Genomic DNA, 17,811 nt, shown 5'->3' with positions numbered 1-17,811 from the left:
TTGGTTAATTTCTCAGCTCAAAGTAATATGCAACTCTTTAAGTCTCTTGGCAGGTATTTCGTTAGGATAGTGGTAATCCATAGAATCTTTTCTAGTAATACCATGGGAGGTACACTGTTTTCTCACCTGTATTTTAAACTCTTAAGTAGACATGAGAGAGAAACTGTTTCAGGAAATGTGACATTTCCTGATGCTGCAAATAACTTTATAATAATAATATTTACTAGCAAACAGAATAAATAAAGATGTTGGCTGCTGAAAAATGTCATTTTTAAGCATATAAGCACATAGTCAGACAATGGTCCATCTAGCCCAGTATCTTGTCTTCCAACAGTGGCCAATTCCAAGTGCTTCAGAGGAATGAACAGAACAGGGCAATTATTGTCATTCACTCCCAGCTTCTGGCAGTCAGAGGCTTAGGGACACCCACAACATGGGGTTATATCCCTGACCATCTTGGATATCCAAGATCATTCATAATTTTATAGACCTCTCTCATATCCCCCCTTAGTTCTCTCTTTTCCAAGCTGAAAATCCCAGTCTTTTTAATCTCTGCTCACATGGAAGCTGTTCAATACCATTAATTTTGTTGCCCTTCTCACTACCTTTTCCAATTCTAATATTTTTTTTTTCTTAAATGGGGGAACCAGAACTGTGCGCTGTATTCAACATGTGAGCATACAATGGATTTATATTATGGCATTATATTTCTGTCTTATTATCTATCTATACCTTTCCTAACAGTTCCTAACATTTTTCAGAGTAGCAGCCGTGTTAGTCTGTATCCGCAAAAAGAACAGGAGTACTTGTGGCACCTTAGAGACTAACAAATTTATTTCAGAATGAGCTTTCCTGAGCTACAGCTCACTTTGTTAGCTTTTTTGACTGCCACTACACATTGTGCAGATATTTTCAGATAACTATCCCAGTGACTCCAAGATCTCTTTCTAGAGTGATAACAGCTAATTTAGAGCCCATCATTTCTATGTATAGTTGGGATTATGGTTTTCCAATGTGTATTACTTTGCATTTATCAACACTGAATTTCATCTGCCATTTTGTTGCCCAGTCACCCAGTTTTGAGATCTCTTTGTAACTCTTTGCGGTGTGTTTTGGACTTAACTATCTTCAGTAATTTTGTATCTTCTGCATATTTTGCCACCTCACTGTTTGCCCCTTTTTCAAGATCATTTATCATTGGTGACAATCTCCAGGGTTGTGCAACTTCTTCAATTTTTTCTTCATGTTACAGAGTTGCAGCATCTCACAAACTGATCACTTGTATAAATCAGCAAAGGACCATTGGCTATGCCAATTTAAACCATATGAGGATCTGGCCCGGTGACTGCACAGACACCATGTAGAGTCAGGACAGCCAGTTGCAAATAGTCAATATAATATATACTGAGCTAAGTGACTCAGCCATAGGAAAAAATGAACTAGAGCCAGTTTAATGCTGGAAGTCAATCATTAACACAAGTATATTCTGTAGATTAATACTTCATTCCATGATTGGCTAAATTCTGTTTCTTAAATCAACACATTAGAGCAATTAGGTATTATGCTAATGGTTCTATTTGTTTTACATAATAATCCTGCTTAGTCATATATGAATAATGGTTAAGTATACACAGTGAATCTGTAAAATCTGGGGACATGCAGTGCCAAGAGCCGCTCCTACTTCATTGTTACCTGGGAGTCGAATGAGATTGTAGAATAGTATTAGTTTGACTGAATGATTCCAGTCAGTCCTCTTCAACGCAATAAGAGTTAGTTACAGCAATTTTAAGTCTTTATTCTGAATCCTACTTTCAGCTCTATTGAACTTGAAGGTTTACGCCAAAATGTATTGTGGAGATTATGTAAGTATAATGATCAGTTCTGCCAAATCTTTCAAAGTTTTCAGTTTGAGTTGTCAACCTTAACAGAACGTTAGGAGCCCAGATCCTCAGCTGGTATAAATAAGTGCACCTCCTTTGTAGTCAATCTACTGCCAATTTATGCCAGCTACAGATCTTGCCCAAGGTTTATATGTGGTATCTAAAATGTGGACAACATGGAGAATGTTGTTTGTACTGTTCACATGCAGTAGCTAAATTAAAATTTTAGATCTAAGACAAAATGTTTCTTTTACCATTTACTTCTGAGGTCGAGTTCAAGGTCTAATTTTGTACCATCACTAAATAATAATGATTTATATTGAACTATAGCATTTTGATTAACCTATTTAAAAAAAAAAAAAGCAGATTTAAGTAACCTTACAAAATAAATACAAGCTGAAAGAAACTTAGTTAGGACTAATTTGATAGTCAAAAAACTTGTCAAGAAGTTTTATTTGCAGAATCAAAGAGAGCACACTGGTATATTGGTTTAGAAAAAGTTTTGCTTTTCTGGAGTATGTCTCTTTCCTTTGAATGAGTCAACATGAATACATAGAAATTCAGCATGATTTGGTCTAAGAACAATTTAAGATGGAATATAAGATTTTACACTGTATAGGCTTTTAATAGCTATTGTATCAAACATTGTCACACAGTTCATTAAAAATAAACAAAACTTTTGAATCATCAGATGGAATTAATAAATATTGCCATTTGTTATGTTTCATACATATTTATATATTTAAATTTCAGATCTTTTTCTTTAGAAGATGAATGTATATTCAGTGTTATAATGTAATGTATATATGTTTTTTGTCATTTATAAGCATTTACTTTTGCTGGGGATGTATTAAGTCATATTCAATTTGTTTATATATTGAAAATGAAAAATATTCAAAAATGAAAAATTGACTCTCCATTAAGTGACTAATAATGGGAAGTGGTGTTGATTAAATGAGCCAGATTAATAAATTGGAACCAAGGTCCATGCACTCAATACTTTGAGAGCAAAATATGAAACTGCTTTATATACACGGCACAGGGGTAATTGTGCCGTTTAAGGAATTTCAGAATCTTTTAATAATTAATGCTATTGTAATAGTGTATTTTTCCAAAATGCTCTGTGTGTGCATCCCCAATTGTTTTACAAATCAATACAGAAAGAATTCACAGTTTTTTCTTTAATTATGTATCTGAAGGCAAATTATTCCAGTTTCACTGACAAAGCATTTCTTTCTAGAAAACTATATTGCACTTATTTATTTCTCTAGACAAATAATTATTGAATAGGTTTCCATAATGTGTTTGTCTTTGATCTGCGATTTGAGATCTCGAGTCCATTACTAGACCTACAGCCCCACTAAAGAGCTAAAGGTTTGTTCTTTCTTCCTACTGAGTTATTAATGTATTTCATTTTACTAGAGTGAAGGAGGAAGAATTAGGCAGTCTGACAGAACTAAAGGATTAATTTTAATCTGCAGAAGTCACCAATTTCAGTTTCTTTTCTTGTGATTAAACAAGTATTTGACTAATTAGTATCATGTACTGATAGTATTGCCTGGCATTAATATTAGTATATTACATTATCACATAAGGGAATAGATTGCTAAAGATTGCTAAATATATTACTAAGATTTAACAATATTGCATCTATTTGATCTTATTATAACTTGTAAACACAGTCCAGTATTATCTAATAATCTAAAATTCCTCCATATTTTGTCTGTTTGTTCACTGTGTTTAACTGTAACTTACTCTTATTATGTCAAACAGGGGAATAGAGGGAATGCTCAAGAGTGAGGTAGTACTCAGTGTAAAAGAGTATGTCAAAATCTGACTGTATACTTTCCCTGAACAAAATACTGTCAAATTCTCTCATGGTATAAATCGGCATGTCTGCATTGAAGTGGGCCCACTTATGTTCTCCCTGAGCTGGGGTGGGAAGAGAAGGGGAATAAGTGGATCTTTGATTGGTATATGTCAGTAGAACATTACTCCCCTACCCTTCAGAACAAAAAGAGGAGATATTGAGACTTTGAGGTGTGTCTGAGTCACAGTGCCTCCCGAGGCTAGTTCTGGCATGGTGCAGTTTCACACAATCTTTTACGGAGGGCTAAAGGCACAATCTAGCCCTAACTATTTCCTAGAGCTATCCCAATACAATATTAATTTAGAAACACAAGAAAAAGCAAAATCATAATTAGCATTACTTTTAGAATTATTAGTTAATGTTTTAAAATAATCATCATTTTTGTATATGGCTGGGTGGAAGATTACCTTGATTGGAATACATTAAGGCTTAAGAATGCAAACCAGAAAGTGCTCACAACAGCAGTCTTGCCAGACAAAGAAACATTATCTGACTTCATTATTGTGATTGCATACTGGAAATGGCTCCCAAGAGTACACAAACAGAAAAACGACCAGAAATTAGATAGGAAGGCAGCCAGTGTCCTTTATAAAATACATTATCAGGAAAAGACAGGAGGATTTTGAGGATGACTGAAATAACTATGTTGAAAAGTTTCCATTCCATTATTGCATCATATAATTTTTAAATGATGTGAAATATATTTAATAAATTCACATAAATCAAAACTACTCTTAGCAATTTTTATCTAATAATGATATAATATATGAAGATTACCTATCTCATAGAACTGGAAAGGACCTTAAAAGGTCATTGAGTCCTCTCCCATGCTTTCATTAGCAGGAGCAGGTACTGATTTTGCCCCAAATCCCTAACTGGCCCCCTCAAGGATTAGGGCTCATAACCCTGGGTTTAGTAGGCCAATGCTCAAACCACTGAGCTATCCCTCCCCCCAGAAGCTGTACCACAGAGTATCCCTTTGAGGAAGCATAGCTAGTTCATAAGGGACTGCAGCACATAGCTAGCTTTAAAGCATTAATTTTCTTTTAGAAGGTATTCACAGCTGAAAACATTCAGTCCAAGGAAATCTGACTTAGATTGCTTATTATCAGTGGTATGACTTACTGAACAAATATTATTAGAAGGTTATTCATACTTAAGATTACTTTTTCCATCATAAGACTGCATTGTCTGAACTTTACACACCATAATTTGATAAAAGCTGTGAAAGCAAATAGCTACAGCCTCAGCCTTTACTGAGCCTTCTGTTATACTGCTCAAAGCTTTGGTTGATGAAAGAAAATGTTGTAACTTTCTTACTCTTACTTAGACCTGGGAGACCAGTGCAAACAAGTTTTTCCTACTTTTTATGAATTCTGAATCACTTTTCAGTCGCCATCCCTTATTTCTTCATTCCCCTCCCCCTTCATCCAAGCAAACGAGTTTTATGTTTTCACAACTGTTTGGGAAGGATCTTTTATTCAAATAGTTACAGGCATTTACATGCAAGCAAGCACATCCACATATAAAGTGATCAGTCAGGCCACACCTATGACAACTGGCCGTGTATTTTTGCACAGGAGGGTATTTGGAGGCAGCAAGAGACTATAAGAGAGTTTTAAAATCATTGGGTCTCTCAGATAAAATAAACAAATACAACATCAGCATGAGGGACAGTGAGAAGCAGCAGGGATGGGAGGACAGAAGGGTAGGTAAGATGGAAGATGCTCGAACAGTAGAAAGTTCCTTTGCTTGTGGACACTTTGCACATGTTCCAGCCTCATAAGATGGAGGGATGTTTCTGGAGTGGGTCCAGCCACTAACGTGGGTGATAAGAAAACAGAGGGAGAATTCCCCTGTAGAATCAGATCTGCAGCTAGCCATCCACTGACTAGTTACACAAGTTCCAATGGTAAATTATTCCCTAACTCAACCCTAAAACACTCCACAGGATGACCCTCATGTTCCTCCTTGACTCAGGAGTAACTGACTCTCTGCTAACTTGGTTCCCTGATACATCTTCTCTCTCACTTGGAAAACCATGATGAATGCTACCTTTTCAAACAGTGTTACAGCAAAATCAATACATAAGTAGACCAAAATGTTGTGACCAATATGTCAAAGTGAAAACAATATCTTTAAAATTAGCATACAATGTACTCTTTGTTAATCCCTTGCAGGTGTGTTTTGCATTTTTCTTTCACTGAACCTTATCTAGTATTTTTAGTCTGTTTGTGTAACCACATTTCCAAAATTGGCACCTAAAGTTATACCCACAAAAATGCACTTAGATGCAGCTGCGGGTACAAAAGCCACATTTGAGTAATTGCACATGCCATGTTCTGGTTTATGCATATAAATGTGGAGTTTATGCATGCATGGATATTTTTGAGGGCAGAGGATTTGAAAATATGACCCATAGTCATGTATATAGTAGTCTAAATGTACGCAGTGCTGTACAGTAGTAAGAGCATACATAAATCAGGGAGTGTCCACTACATCTTGAATGTGAGATTTTAGAAGTTTCATGAAGACAATGGCTGGACCTTAAAGTACATTTAGTAGAGAAGATATTGCCAGCATATAGGAATGTGTGGAAGAGGAGTCAGGAGCTGGCAAAGAAGCTGAGGCAAGAGGGAGATCATCAGTTCATGTAAATCATTGTAGCTCCATTGATACCAGCTGAGGTTCAGGCCCATGTTTTCTGAATGCTCTCTATAGAACGCTATTTTCTAAAGGCCAAATTTTGATGTGTTTTTATTTGAATGGATATAGGTCAGGTTCCAGATGATAATAAAAAGGTTCACAGTCCTGAATTCAGTTTCTTTATATACTAGAGTCCCCTTGGGAAATTGAAAGTACATTTAGATATTGGAGAAATCTAAAACTGCTTATTTATCTTGGGTTCCTCCCCAGAATAGTATCAATAAAAGCTATTTAGGGGAGGAATCTACTTAATGTGATTGATTTATAATCAGTAAAGATAAATCCTCCTTCTATAGCTCTCATGTGTAAACTATAGTTAAAAGCCCATTTAATGTCCATATATAAGAACTGTCTGATACCTATGCAAGAATCACAATTTATCATGACTATGAGTCTAAACTCAGTCTGCCTGGGTTTTATACCTCTGTTAACCTACCAAAATGAAAAGGCATAAATGAAATTACTCACCACAATATTCATAGCATCATAACTCTGGACAACACAGAAAGCGAATTACTTCAGTGCAACAACTCTAATAATCAAAATGCATATATAGGGCATTAGCAACTCAGGGTAGAGCAGCACAAATGTCAAGTTTGGGCCTGGTTCTTCAAGGTTTCTAGCGCTCTCAGCTACCCATCTCACAGAATTTGCTGAGTATCTTGCAGAACTGGACTCCTAGTGCATACTATACTTCCCTTTCAACTTAGTCCTAACACTGAAGTCAACAGGAGTTTGGCTTGTTTATTTGTTTCTCTACGTTGAATTTATTACTGGAGAGATCTCTGTCACTTCTTCTGTCTGAAGAAGAATTTATACCAACCTCTCCTTTCCTTCCTCAGCAGAGCTTCAAATGCTCATTTCTGAAATCACTGGCTGACATTTTTGCTCCCTTAAGGCCTCCTCCAAAGCCCAATGAAATCAACAGAAAGGCATCCATTGACTTTAACCATAAGCTTTGGTTCAGGCCCTAATGCCAGAAAAGGTAAATGATTCAAGTGTTTCCGTTCTTTTTAACATTCAGACAGGAATCCTGTCATTTGAAAAATATTTTGTTTTGCTCATGGTGCTAGGTTGGATAATGGTCTCTTTAGAGAAATTAAATGAAGTGGAAAACACCCCTAAAATTTACATTGGCATCATCTTTCTTGCAGAAAACTGCAATACCATTTTTATTGCAGTAGAGTTAATATCACCATGAAATGTAATTTCTGCACACAGCAAATGGCAATATGTGTATTGTAAGTGTGAAATTCAGCCTCACAAGGTTGCCATGAGCATGAAGATCACTAAGATCTTTGTAGTTTAGTTTCTTGTTCTGCCATTCTCTGATTTTAGCAGTTTCATATTTCAGCACCACAGCCAATTATTTCCCATGTATACCGCTGCCTAATCATTTTTATATGTGGAAAGCAGCAAAAGCGTAGTCAATTTAGTGAGGCCAGATAATATTGCATTTTACACTGAGGATAAAATACTGTGGCTGTACTATTGGCCTACTGTCAATAATTAAAGTCTGACTCTTCCACTGAGGAAAACTTCAAATGCGTGAGACTAAAAGTAGTTTATAGGGTCATGAAGAGTCACTAAGGGCCTAATCTAACTTCTACTGAGGGGAATGGGAATATGCCTATTGACTTCAATGAAAACTGGATTGGGCCCTAAAATAGGCAGACCTTAATGCAGCAATGGCCTACAAGATTATTCAAGTATTTTAGTAGACACTTCCCTATTCTGAATGCCACAAATATCAACACAAACCCAATTTTAGCAATCTAAAATTGAACTCATATTACTGTAATTACAGGGAAAGTTTGGGTTTAAATAAACCTATTCTTCTGTAGATCAAAGAAATTTAGTCAGTCCAGAGATCAAAGGTCTGAGTTTAGCTTTTTAAGGTTTAAGTATAAGAGTAATGAATTACAATAAAGGAACAGCAACTTTAATTATCAAAGTTTTACAAGCTTATTTTAAACTTCATTTTTTTCTTTAAGGTAAGGGCAAAACGTTATTCATGCACCTCTGGCCTAGTTTTTATTCTTAATCCAGTGTTTTGACTATTGCTACTCTCTTTCCTGGCTCTTTTTAAGATTCTTTTTCTGTAGCAGCAAAAACAAGGAGTCCTTGTGGCACTTTAGAGACTAACAAATATATTTGGGCATAAGCTTTCATGGGCTATAACCCACTTCATCAGATGAACAGAGTGAAAAATACAGTAAGCAGGTATAAATATACAGCACATGAAAAGATGGGAGCTGCCTTACTGAGGGAGGGGGGCCTCAATGCTAATGGGGCCAATTCAATCAGGGTGAATGTGGCCCATTCTCAACAGATGACGAGAAGGTGTGAATATCAACAGAGGGAAAATTACTTTTTGTAGTGCCCAGCCACTCCCAGTCTCTATTCAGGCCTAATTTGATGGTGTCAAGTCAGCAGTTGGTGTCAATATTGCTTAAGGTAAATTATCGTATACCATTGTTTCTTTAGGGCTAGTAGTTCTCCTAGTAGCCATATTAGTTAATTCTTTACCTTTCTTCTATTTAGGGTGGCTTTAATTAGCAACAGAATGTTTTCTCTTACTTTTCTTAGCTGATCATCCACAGCTGATGACTTGTCTCAAGGCATTTGTCACTACCTGTTTCCTATTTTGGAAAGGAAACTGTAGTAACTCTAACTTCTTATTGTCTGTTATTTATGATGTGCTCTGTGGTCTTGAAAAATATTTTACACTAATCTTCAGAAACAGTTATTGTAATGTGATTGCTGTCTTTAAACTGTTGGAATTTGATGTACCAGTGTTATGCCTTGTCTAATAATTTATTCTGATTGATGGGGAGTTGTTACTTGAATTATTCAGAATGCTGTTGGATATTTCATTCACTGGAGGGTGTTTAAAGGCTTATTTCACCTATAGACTAGGAGATATTTCTTTGAGAGATTTCACTGCTATGGTCAGGATTTTCTAAGGATGTGTTAGACAAAGTGTATTTTGAAAATTAAAGTAAGGTAGGGAAATGACAAGGGGGAAAAGAATAAGCACTCCTGCCAGGGCCATTCTAAAGCCCAAGCAGATGGAGGAGCAGTCATGAGGGGTGCAGCATGGTGTTTTTTTCCTTCTGCTGCTCCTAAACAAAACAGATCAAAAGAGCCATATGATGTACAGACAAAACACAGGCAGCCATGGACTGAAAACTGAGTATGCTAGTTTCAGGCATAGCAGAACTCAGTCAGCCTGCACAAAGGAAAACAGTAATATTTGTAACTGCCTTTTGGTGTTCAAATAGCTCTCAAAACCTGCCTCAAAATAAAGCTGATTATTCTGCTTCATTTGTCTTGGTTAGAGAATTACAAACTGGCCCAGCCCTCCTCTCTGGGCTTACACCAGTCTATTGTAATTGGATCCTATTATTCAGTACCAGCCAGGGCTTCTAAGCCCTGTATGTCTAGGTAGTGACTGATCACTGTTTCTTTCTCTGGGTGTTGTAGGTGCATCCCTGCAATCTGACACTTTCCTTGGTTAGTGGAACTCTGCAGTCCAACTATCTAGACCCCAGAACCAATGCTCAACCCTCCCCAGCCTCCTCCCTGCCATTTTCCTTGTTACATTCTTCATAGACAAAATGGCTGTAAAGCAAGGAACAAAAGCTTAATAAAAGAATAAGCCACAATTATTTCCTTTTTAAAGAAAAGCAAACAAGAGTTACAGATCTGTGGAAAAATAACAAATAGCCCTGAACAAGACTTCCTCAGTCAGATCTCATGCTGCCTATAAATCCTGAGTTCTGGCTAGTATTTTTAAGCTAGATAGAGTCTCCCCTGCTTTCATTCTTCCTAGAAAGGTTTGCTTATAAATAGCAACAGAATAGCTTTTTACTTAGAGAAGCAGCCTCCTTAAATAATGACTCTCATATTTAGTCAGGGGGCAGCTTTCCCAGCCATGTGCTTATTGTCAGGAACTATGGACATAAGCTTCTTCAGCTGAGTCTGAGGCTAACTAGCACATCCTTCAGGCAGGTTAATGAGCCCAGCTGGGCTGCAGCAGATTTATCTGATTGGTCAACCCTCCCACTTGGCTGCAAGGCATCAACATATCTGCATTTAAACTCAGCAAGGGCAACAGATTACTAACTATTCAATATTTGAGCCTACAACTTCATTCTCTTCTATACCTCCCTTGTTTCTAGCCTTATTCTATATCTACTCCTACCTTGTGTTTGTCCTGTTCCTATCTACCTTAGCCCTCCTTCCTTGCCTGGTTCTTGATTTTGATTCTGACTTCTAATTTCTGTTCCCAGCTCTGATCACGAGGTAAAACTGTTATGCTTATACAAAGTACCTGACATTTTTATAAGGGAGAAGGCAATATGCTGCATTTATTGAGAATACAGTAATTAGCATACACACCATGCACACAGTTTTGCCAGTTGATGTTTATAGTTACCAGTTTGGATTAATTTAGTGGCCAGCCAGATTGGTTGCAGAGGGGAGCCAGGCTTTATTGGTCACAATCTGATGCTTTTGGAGTTGTGGCAAGACAAACCTGTGAATCAGAGTGTAGGGGAATAGCAAAGAAACAGTTGGCTAAATTGATTACTGAAAAATAGTTTGATGTGGCATGAACCTTTTGTATAACCTATGTTATGTCTGCCACAATAGGAGCCATAGGTATTGTACCTTTGTTAATCATTTTATAGTCAATTGTTAGGTACCAGGACTGGTTGTCTGTCAGATATGTTTCTACTAATGCCCCAGAGGGTCATTCCTTTCTGCTATTTAAAAAAGAGGTGGCTGGCATGATAAACTATGGCTTTTAATCCAAATATAAAATCCTCTCCCTACAAAACCACCCATATCCTAGTTCCTGACACTTAGACCAGGAAACTCCAGCCCTATTCTCCCAGAAAAGTTTCTGTGTAGAGAGTCCAGTCAAAGGCTCTGTTAGCAGAAACCCCCTTGGTCTAGTAGGGAATAATTATTCAACATTGATGGCACTCTCATTGATAGTCAGCTCCAAGGTGTCCCACTGCCCTATGTGAGCACACAATGTCTAGAATAGATTGCCCTTGTCAAGATTAGTCTGCTTTTCCAAAGATGATTACAATGTAACCCTAAGTTTGCAATCACACAATTGCATTCTTATAACAAAATGGTTTTAACTTAACTCAGCCAATCTGTCTCTCAAATGACTGCAACAGATTGTGGCTGGCCTCTGCATCAGTTTGTAAGGAAGATAAGTGCACAAAGGGTAAGAGTGTGTCCCCTACTTCTCTTCTGGGTGGCTTGCTCCCCTGGCATTAGTTGGGAGCAGTCTCTGTACTTTTCCCAAGAACAAGGGCTGCAATTGTGCCACAAGGAGAAGTGAAAGCTCCTTCCACAATCTTTCTTCTTTCCCCACCAAATGCACCTGCACAAAGGCCAGGCATTATCTAGCACTAACATATAGTGACTCATGGAGATCTGAATTCTTTTCGAAATACTTTCTCTCCCCCAAGTTTCTCGCCATGCACCATCACGTCTCCACAAGATGCCATATGCCACAGAATACAGAGGGTCAGATCCTCAGCTAGTATAAATCAGCATAGCTCCATTGATTTCCAAGACAGGATTTACTTCAAAGTTATTCACTTACACCAGCTGAGGGTCAGGTTCTTTGAAATTACCATTGGCTACCACAATGTGGTTGTCATCCCCCTCCTTTGACTAACTTTCAGTTAATATTATAAAGCTCTTTGAAATCCCTTGGTCCTGTATAAAAGGTTTGTAATTGTAACATACAGAAGACAATAAAGAATCATTATATAGTTACCACATTGGAGTCAGGCCTGAACTTGTCCAAAGTTCAGATACAGCATTTGGCTCAGACCTATATCTGCATTTTATGAAGATTTTGGGAAAAAACAGATGCAATGAAGTTTTGTACATGCTGGAGCCCCAAAGACTTTCAAACTAGATGTATCAAATGATCTAACTTACAAAAAGTGCTTCAGGATGGCTTTCAGAAAATAAAGTAATGAAAGTGGTCCTGGCAGAAAATTGACATTCAAAGCTTCAAATTATAAGGACTGTCAAGTATCAGAGGGTAGCCGTGTTAGTCTGGATCTGTAAAAGCAGCAAAGAATCCTGTGGCACCTTATAGACTAACAGACGTTTTGGAGCATGAGCTTTCGTGGGTGAATACCCACTTCCTCAGATGCATGTAATGGAAATATCCAGGGGCAGGTATATATATGTGTGCTAGCAAGCAAGCTAGAGACAACCGCATCTGCTCTAGCCCCTCAAACAGAGACCAACACCTACAAAATCTCCACCAAGCATTCTCAAAACTACAATACCCGCATGAGGAAATAAGGAAACAGATCAACAGAGCCAGACGTGTACCCAGAAGCCTCCTACTGCAAGACAAACCCAAGAGAGAAACCAACAGGACTCCACTGGCCATCACATACAGCCCCCAGCTAAAACCCCTCCAACGCATCATCAAGGATCTACAACCCATCCTGGACAATGATCCCACACTTTCACAGGCCTTGGGTGGCAGGCCAATCCTTGCCCACAGACAACCTGCCAACCTGAAACATATTCTCACCAGTAACTGCACACCACACCATAATAACTCTAGCTCAGGAACCAATCCATGCAACAAACCTCGATGCCAACTCTGCCCACATATCTACACCAGCGACACCATCACAGGACCTAACCAGATCAGCCACACCATCACTGGTTCATTCACCTGCACATCCACCAATGTAATATACGCCATCATATGCCAGCAATGCCCCTCTGCTATGTACATCGGCCAAACTGGACAGTCTCTAAGGAAAAGGATAAATGGACACAAATCAGACATTAGGAATGGCAATATACAAAAACCTGTAGGAGAGCACTTCAACCTCCCTGGCCACACTATAGCAGACCTTAAGGTGGCCATCCTGCAGCAAAAAAACTTCAGGACCAGACTTAAAAGAGAAACTGCTGAGCTTCAGTTCATCTGCAAATTTGACACCATCAGCTCAGGATTGAACAAAGACTGTGAATGGCTTGCCAATTACAGAACCAGTTTCTCCTCTCTTGGTTTTCACACCTCAACTGCTAGAACAGGGCCTCATCCTCCCTGATTGAACTGACCTCGTTATCTCTAGCTTGCTTACTAGCACACATATATATACCTGCCCCTGGATATTTCCATTACATGCATCTGAGGAAGTGGGTATTCACCCACGAAAGCTCATGCTCCAAAACGTCTGTTAGTCTATAAGGTGCCACAGGATTCTTTGCCATTATAAGGACTGGGGATCCACATCTTACAAATAAGCACAGTTTTCTTAAAAAAGCATAGTTCTTTTTTTTCTTTGTATTTATTTTCATAATACTAGCTCTGAGTTAAAAGCCAGCCACTGAGTTGTTAGTATTTCAGGGCCTTAATGGAGGCCTTAATATTATATGCAGCAACACAAACTTCAGGTCAGTGACTTATTGTATCTTGGTGGAATTCTGGCTCTGCTGAGAAATCAGTCAAAGTTAAATGAAAGCTACAATGACCAGCTAATTAGGAAGTGGATTCTGACACAAACATTTGTGTGAGATAGAAGCCAAGATCAAAGCTAAGTACTGTGTTAGGTAATTTAATATTTTGGAAGGAGCTGTGTGCTCAAATTTTGTTCTAGGACTTTTATTAAAAATGTTTTTCTTGTACTATGTTTTCTAGAAGGAGTTGCCTTGAAGTTATATATGTAATTCTTTCCATTTAAAATCATCATTCCTTTGATTTGATGGTAATGTAGTTTGGCTGTTTATTGGCTTGGATTTTCCTTACTAACATTGGGCCTGGTATACTGAGCTGAGCAGCACCTCTTAAGAGGCCAATTGAGGAAATTTAGCATATGCAAGGATCAGGCCTGTTGTCAAAGATCCATAATTTATATTGTCTGGTGCTTTTCTGGACAAGAGTGCATATGCTTTATGCACTCCCCATCTCTGTGCTCATGATCACCCCTAAGCCATATGCTAGTAATTGTTTCTTTTCTACAGAAGGGACTTAAACCCATTTTGCTTTGGGAGTTTCAAGAACATGTACTTGTGAGCACAAATTATTGATGCTTACTACATCTCAGTTCTGACTGACAGGTAATATCTTTTGAAAAAAGTTCTTTGTAAAAAATTAATAGTCTCCCAAATGGTGGAAACCCATTAGTAGAGACATTTAAAAGTAGACTGGACAGAGTGAGAAAATAGATTGTAAGGTACAATTTCTTAATGGAGAGAAGGATGGTCTAGGTCAGTGATAGGCAACCTATGTCACGCGTGCCGAAGGCAGCACGTAAGCTGATTTTAAGTGGCACTCTCACTGCCCAGGTCCTGGCCACTGGTCCGGGAGGGCTCTGCATTTTAATTTAATTTTAAATGAAGCTTCTTAAACATTTTAAAAACCTTATTTACTTTACATACAAGAATAGTTTAGTTATATATTATAGACTTATAGAAAGAGACCTTCTAAAAATGTTAAAAAGTATTAGTGGCACACAAAACCTTAAATTAGAGTGAATAAATGAAGACTCAGCACACCACTTCTGAAAGGTTGCCGACCCCTGGTCTAGGTGTCCAGTAGGTCTTATCCCTCTCTAATCACTATGACCCATGTCTGCCATAGCTTTTGCTTGGCTCACTTGGAGCTCTGTGGCAGACATGAGAACATGGGTCATAGCAAGTAGAGATGGATAAGACCTTCTGGACATCTAGACCAGCCTTCTGTCCACTAAGAAATTGTTCCCTACAATCTAATTCCTCACTGTGTTCAGTCTACTTTTAAATATCTACTAATGGGTTTCCACCATTTAGGAGACTACTGATTGGCCTAAAAAGATGTTTGCCAGGAATCTTTCCTTCTTCTTCGAGTGATTGCTCACATCCATTCCAGTTAGGTGTGCGCGCCGCGCGTGCACGTTCGTCGGAAACTTTTTACCCTAGCAACTCCAGTGGGCCGGCAGGTCGCCCCCTGGAGTGGCGCCGCCATGGCGCCCAATATATATCCCTGCCGGCCCGCCCGCTCCTCAGTTCCTTCTTACCGCCGTGTCGGTCGTTGGAACTGTGGAGCGCGGCATAGCTGTCCTCCACATCCCTAGCTCTCCTAGTTATCTATCGTTATCTATCGTTATCTCTAGTTTCATTATAGTTGTTAATTAGTTTGTTAAGTTGATAGTTAAGTTAATTAGTTGTAAAGTACTTCTTCGCCGGGGGCTTAGCTCTTCCCGGCACCCGGCACCGGGCTCATGCCTGGTTCGCCGGGCTTCAAGCAGTGTGCGGCCTGCAAGAAGCCCATGCCTACCAGCGATCCCCACGAAGCGTGCCTGAAGTGCCTCGGGGAATCGCACAGATCCGACAAGTGCCGCATCTGTAAGGCCTTTAAGCCGAGGACAAAGAAGGAGAGGGATCAAAGGCTCCGAACTCTCCTAATGGAGGCGGCACTTGACCCGACAAGGCCGTCGAAGTCTAATACTCCGGCCAGGCAGACCCGGCTAGAGCGCCCGGCCTCGACATCGGCCGCGGCGCCGCCGGCACCGTCAGCACCGTTGACTCCGGGCCCGGCGGGTCCGTTGAGTCCGGTGCCGCCGAGCTCCCCCATGAGATCTGGGGTTGAGATAGTGGTCCCGTCCACACCGGAGACCTTCGCCTCGGCTCGGGACCTTATTGCCCTGACTGAGCCTACTAGGCTGCCACCCCCGGTACCTCCGGTGCGGGTCGTGTCCAGAGGCAAGCCCATGATGTCGGCACCGCCCAGAGACAGTCGTTCCCGATCCAGGTCCCGACGTCTTGGGCGCTCCAGATCCCGACGCCGCTTGCAGTCCCGGCACCGCTCCCCTCAGCGGTACCGGTCGCACTCGCGGCACCGGTCGGCATCGAGACGGTCGCGGTCAGGCTCCAGTCGACACCGGCACCGCGACTCCAGGAGCAGGTCCCGATGCTACTCGCCGCACCGGTCGACCTCCCGGCACCGAGCTGGTGGCAGGTCCCGGTCCCGGTCTCGCTCGACCTCCCGGCACCGAGCTGGTGGCAGGTCCCGGTCGACCTCCCGGCACCGAGCTGGTAGCAGGTCCCGGCACCGAAGCGGCGCCCGGCACCGAAGCGGCGCCCGGCACCGATCAGGATCACGGCACCGTGACAGATCCCGGTCCCGGTCCCGATCCCGGCACCGATATGACTCCCGGCACCGGTCCCCGGCACCGAGACGATCCTCCGTGCCGGCCCGCGCAGACCCGTACCATCCAGGGTCGGCCCCACCGTGGCCCTCGAGACAGCCGTCCGTATCCTCCCAGACGGACAGCGGCTATGCGCTGGGCACCGACCGGCAGGCGGCGCTGTTTGGTGATCTGCCGCTGCAGGACCAAGGCCCACAACAGTGGGGATTCTGGACACCCTGGGCGTACCATCAGGCCCAGGGCCCCCAGCAGCTCCCTGCTACGCCGGCGACTGCGGAGCGTAGGGCCCCGGAAGCCTCGTTGTCTCGCCCCCCTCCCTCCCCGGAAGGGGAGGAAGGGTCCAAGCAGCAGGACTCCGCTGTGGCTCCGGAGGCAGAAGCGAGGGCTGAGGAAGACCCTCAGTTAGACACTCTCGTGCCGGGGGTCTCATCATCCTCCTCCCCGGATGAGGCGGTGGCGGGTACCTCCTCCAACAGTCTCCCCCCGCTGGATCTCAGGGCGCACCAAGACCTCCTCAGGCGATTGGCTCAAAATCTGAGTCTGCAGGCGGAGGGGGTCTCGGAGATAGAGGATCCAATTGTAACCATCATCTCTTCTGATGCTCCCACCAGGGTCGCCCTGCCCTTTATACGAACCATCCAGGCCAACGCCAACACCATCTGGCAGTCTCCGGCCTCCATCCCTCCGACAGCAAAAGGCGTCGAGAGGAAGTACATGGCCCCTTCTAGGGGATACGAATATCTCCATGTACACCCGACTCCGTGTTCACTGGTGGTTCAATCAGTGAACGATAGGGAGCGTCATGGCCAGGAGGCTCCAGCCCCCAAATCAAGAGAGGCCAGGCGGATGGACCTCCTTGGCCGTAAGGTGTATTCGGCTGGGGCGCTGCAGCTCAGGGTCTCCAACCAGCAGGCCCTGCTGAGCAGATATGCCTTTGATTCCTGGGTGGCAGTGGACAAATTTAAGGAGCTGCTGCCACAGGATGCTCGCCAAGAGTTTACGGCCATCTTGGACGAAGGCAAGAAGGTCGCACGCACGGCCTTGCAAGCCTCCTTGGACGCTGCGGACTCGGCTGCCCGTACCCTTGCGTCAGGAGTTACGATGCGTCGCATCTCCTGGCTGCAGGTTTCCGGCCTTCCGCCGGAGCTCCAGCATACTA

At 41.5% G+C, this 17,811-nt stretch overlaps 1 protein-coding gene across 3 annotated transcripts in view; it reads left to right on the top strand.

Annotated features, from left to right (window-relative positions):
- The first annotated feature begins 1,680 nt into the window (after nucleotides 1-1,680).
- Nucleotides 1,681-17,811, top strand: part of ANXA10 (annexin A10) — a 52,871-nt gene continuing 36,740 nt past the window's right edge. For 2 of the 3 annotated variants that reach the window (XM_030565450.1, XM_030565449.1), the window contains exon 1: nucleotides 1,681-1,862. In XM_030565450.1, the coding sequence (XP_030421310.1) occupies nucleotides 1,845-1,862 (18 nt within the window). In that variant the 5' untranslated portion in view covers nucleotides 1,681-1,844. Of the gene's footprint in view, nucleotides 1,863-14,548; nucleotides 14,584-17,811 lie in introns of those variants that run through there. The other variant, XM_030565451.1, reaches the window with a different exon arrangement.

The sequence above is a fragment of the Gopherus evgoodei genome, chromosome 5, assembly GCF_007399415.2.
Source record: "Gopherus evgoodei ecotype Sinaloan lineage chromosome 5, rGopEvg1_v1.p, whole genome shotgun sequence".
NCBI classification, from domain to species: Eukaryota; Metazoa; Chordata; order Testudines; family Testudinidae; genus Gopherus; species Gopherus evgoodei.
Note: the sequence above shows the minus strand (reverse complement) of the source record. Positions and strands in the feature narration are given on the sequence as shown.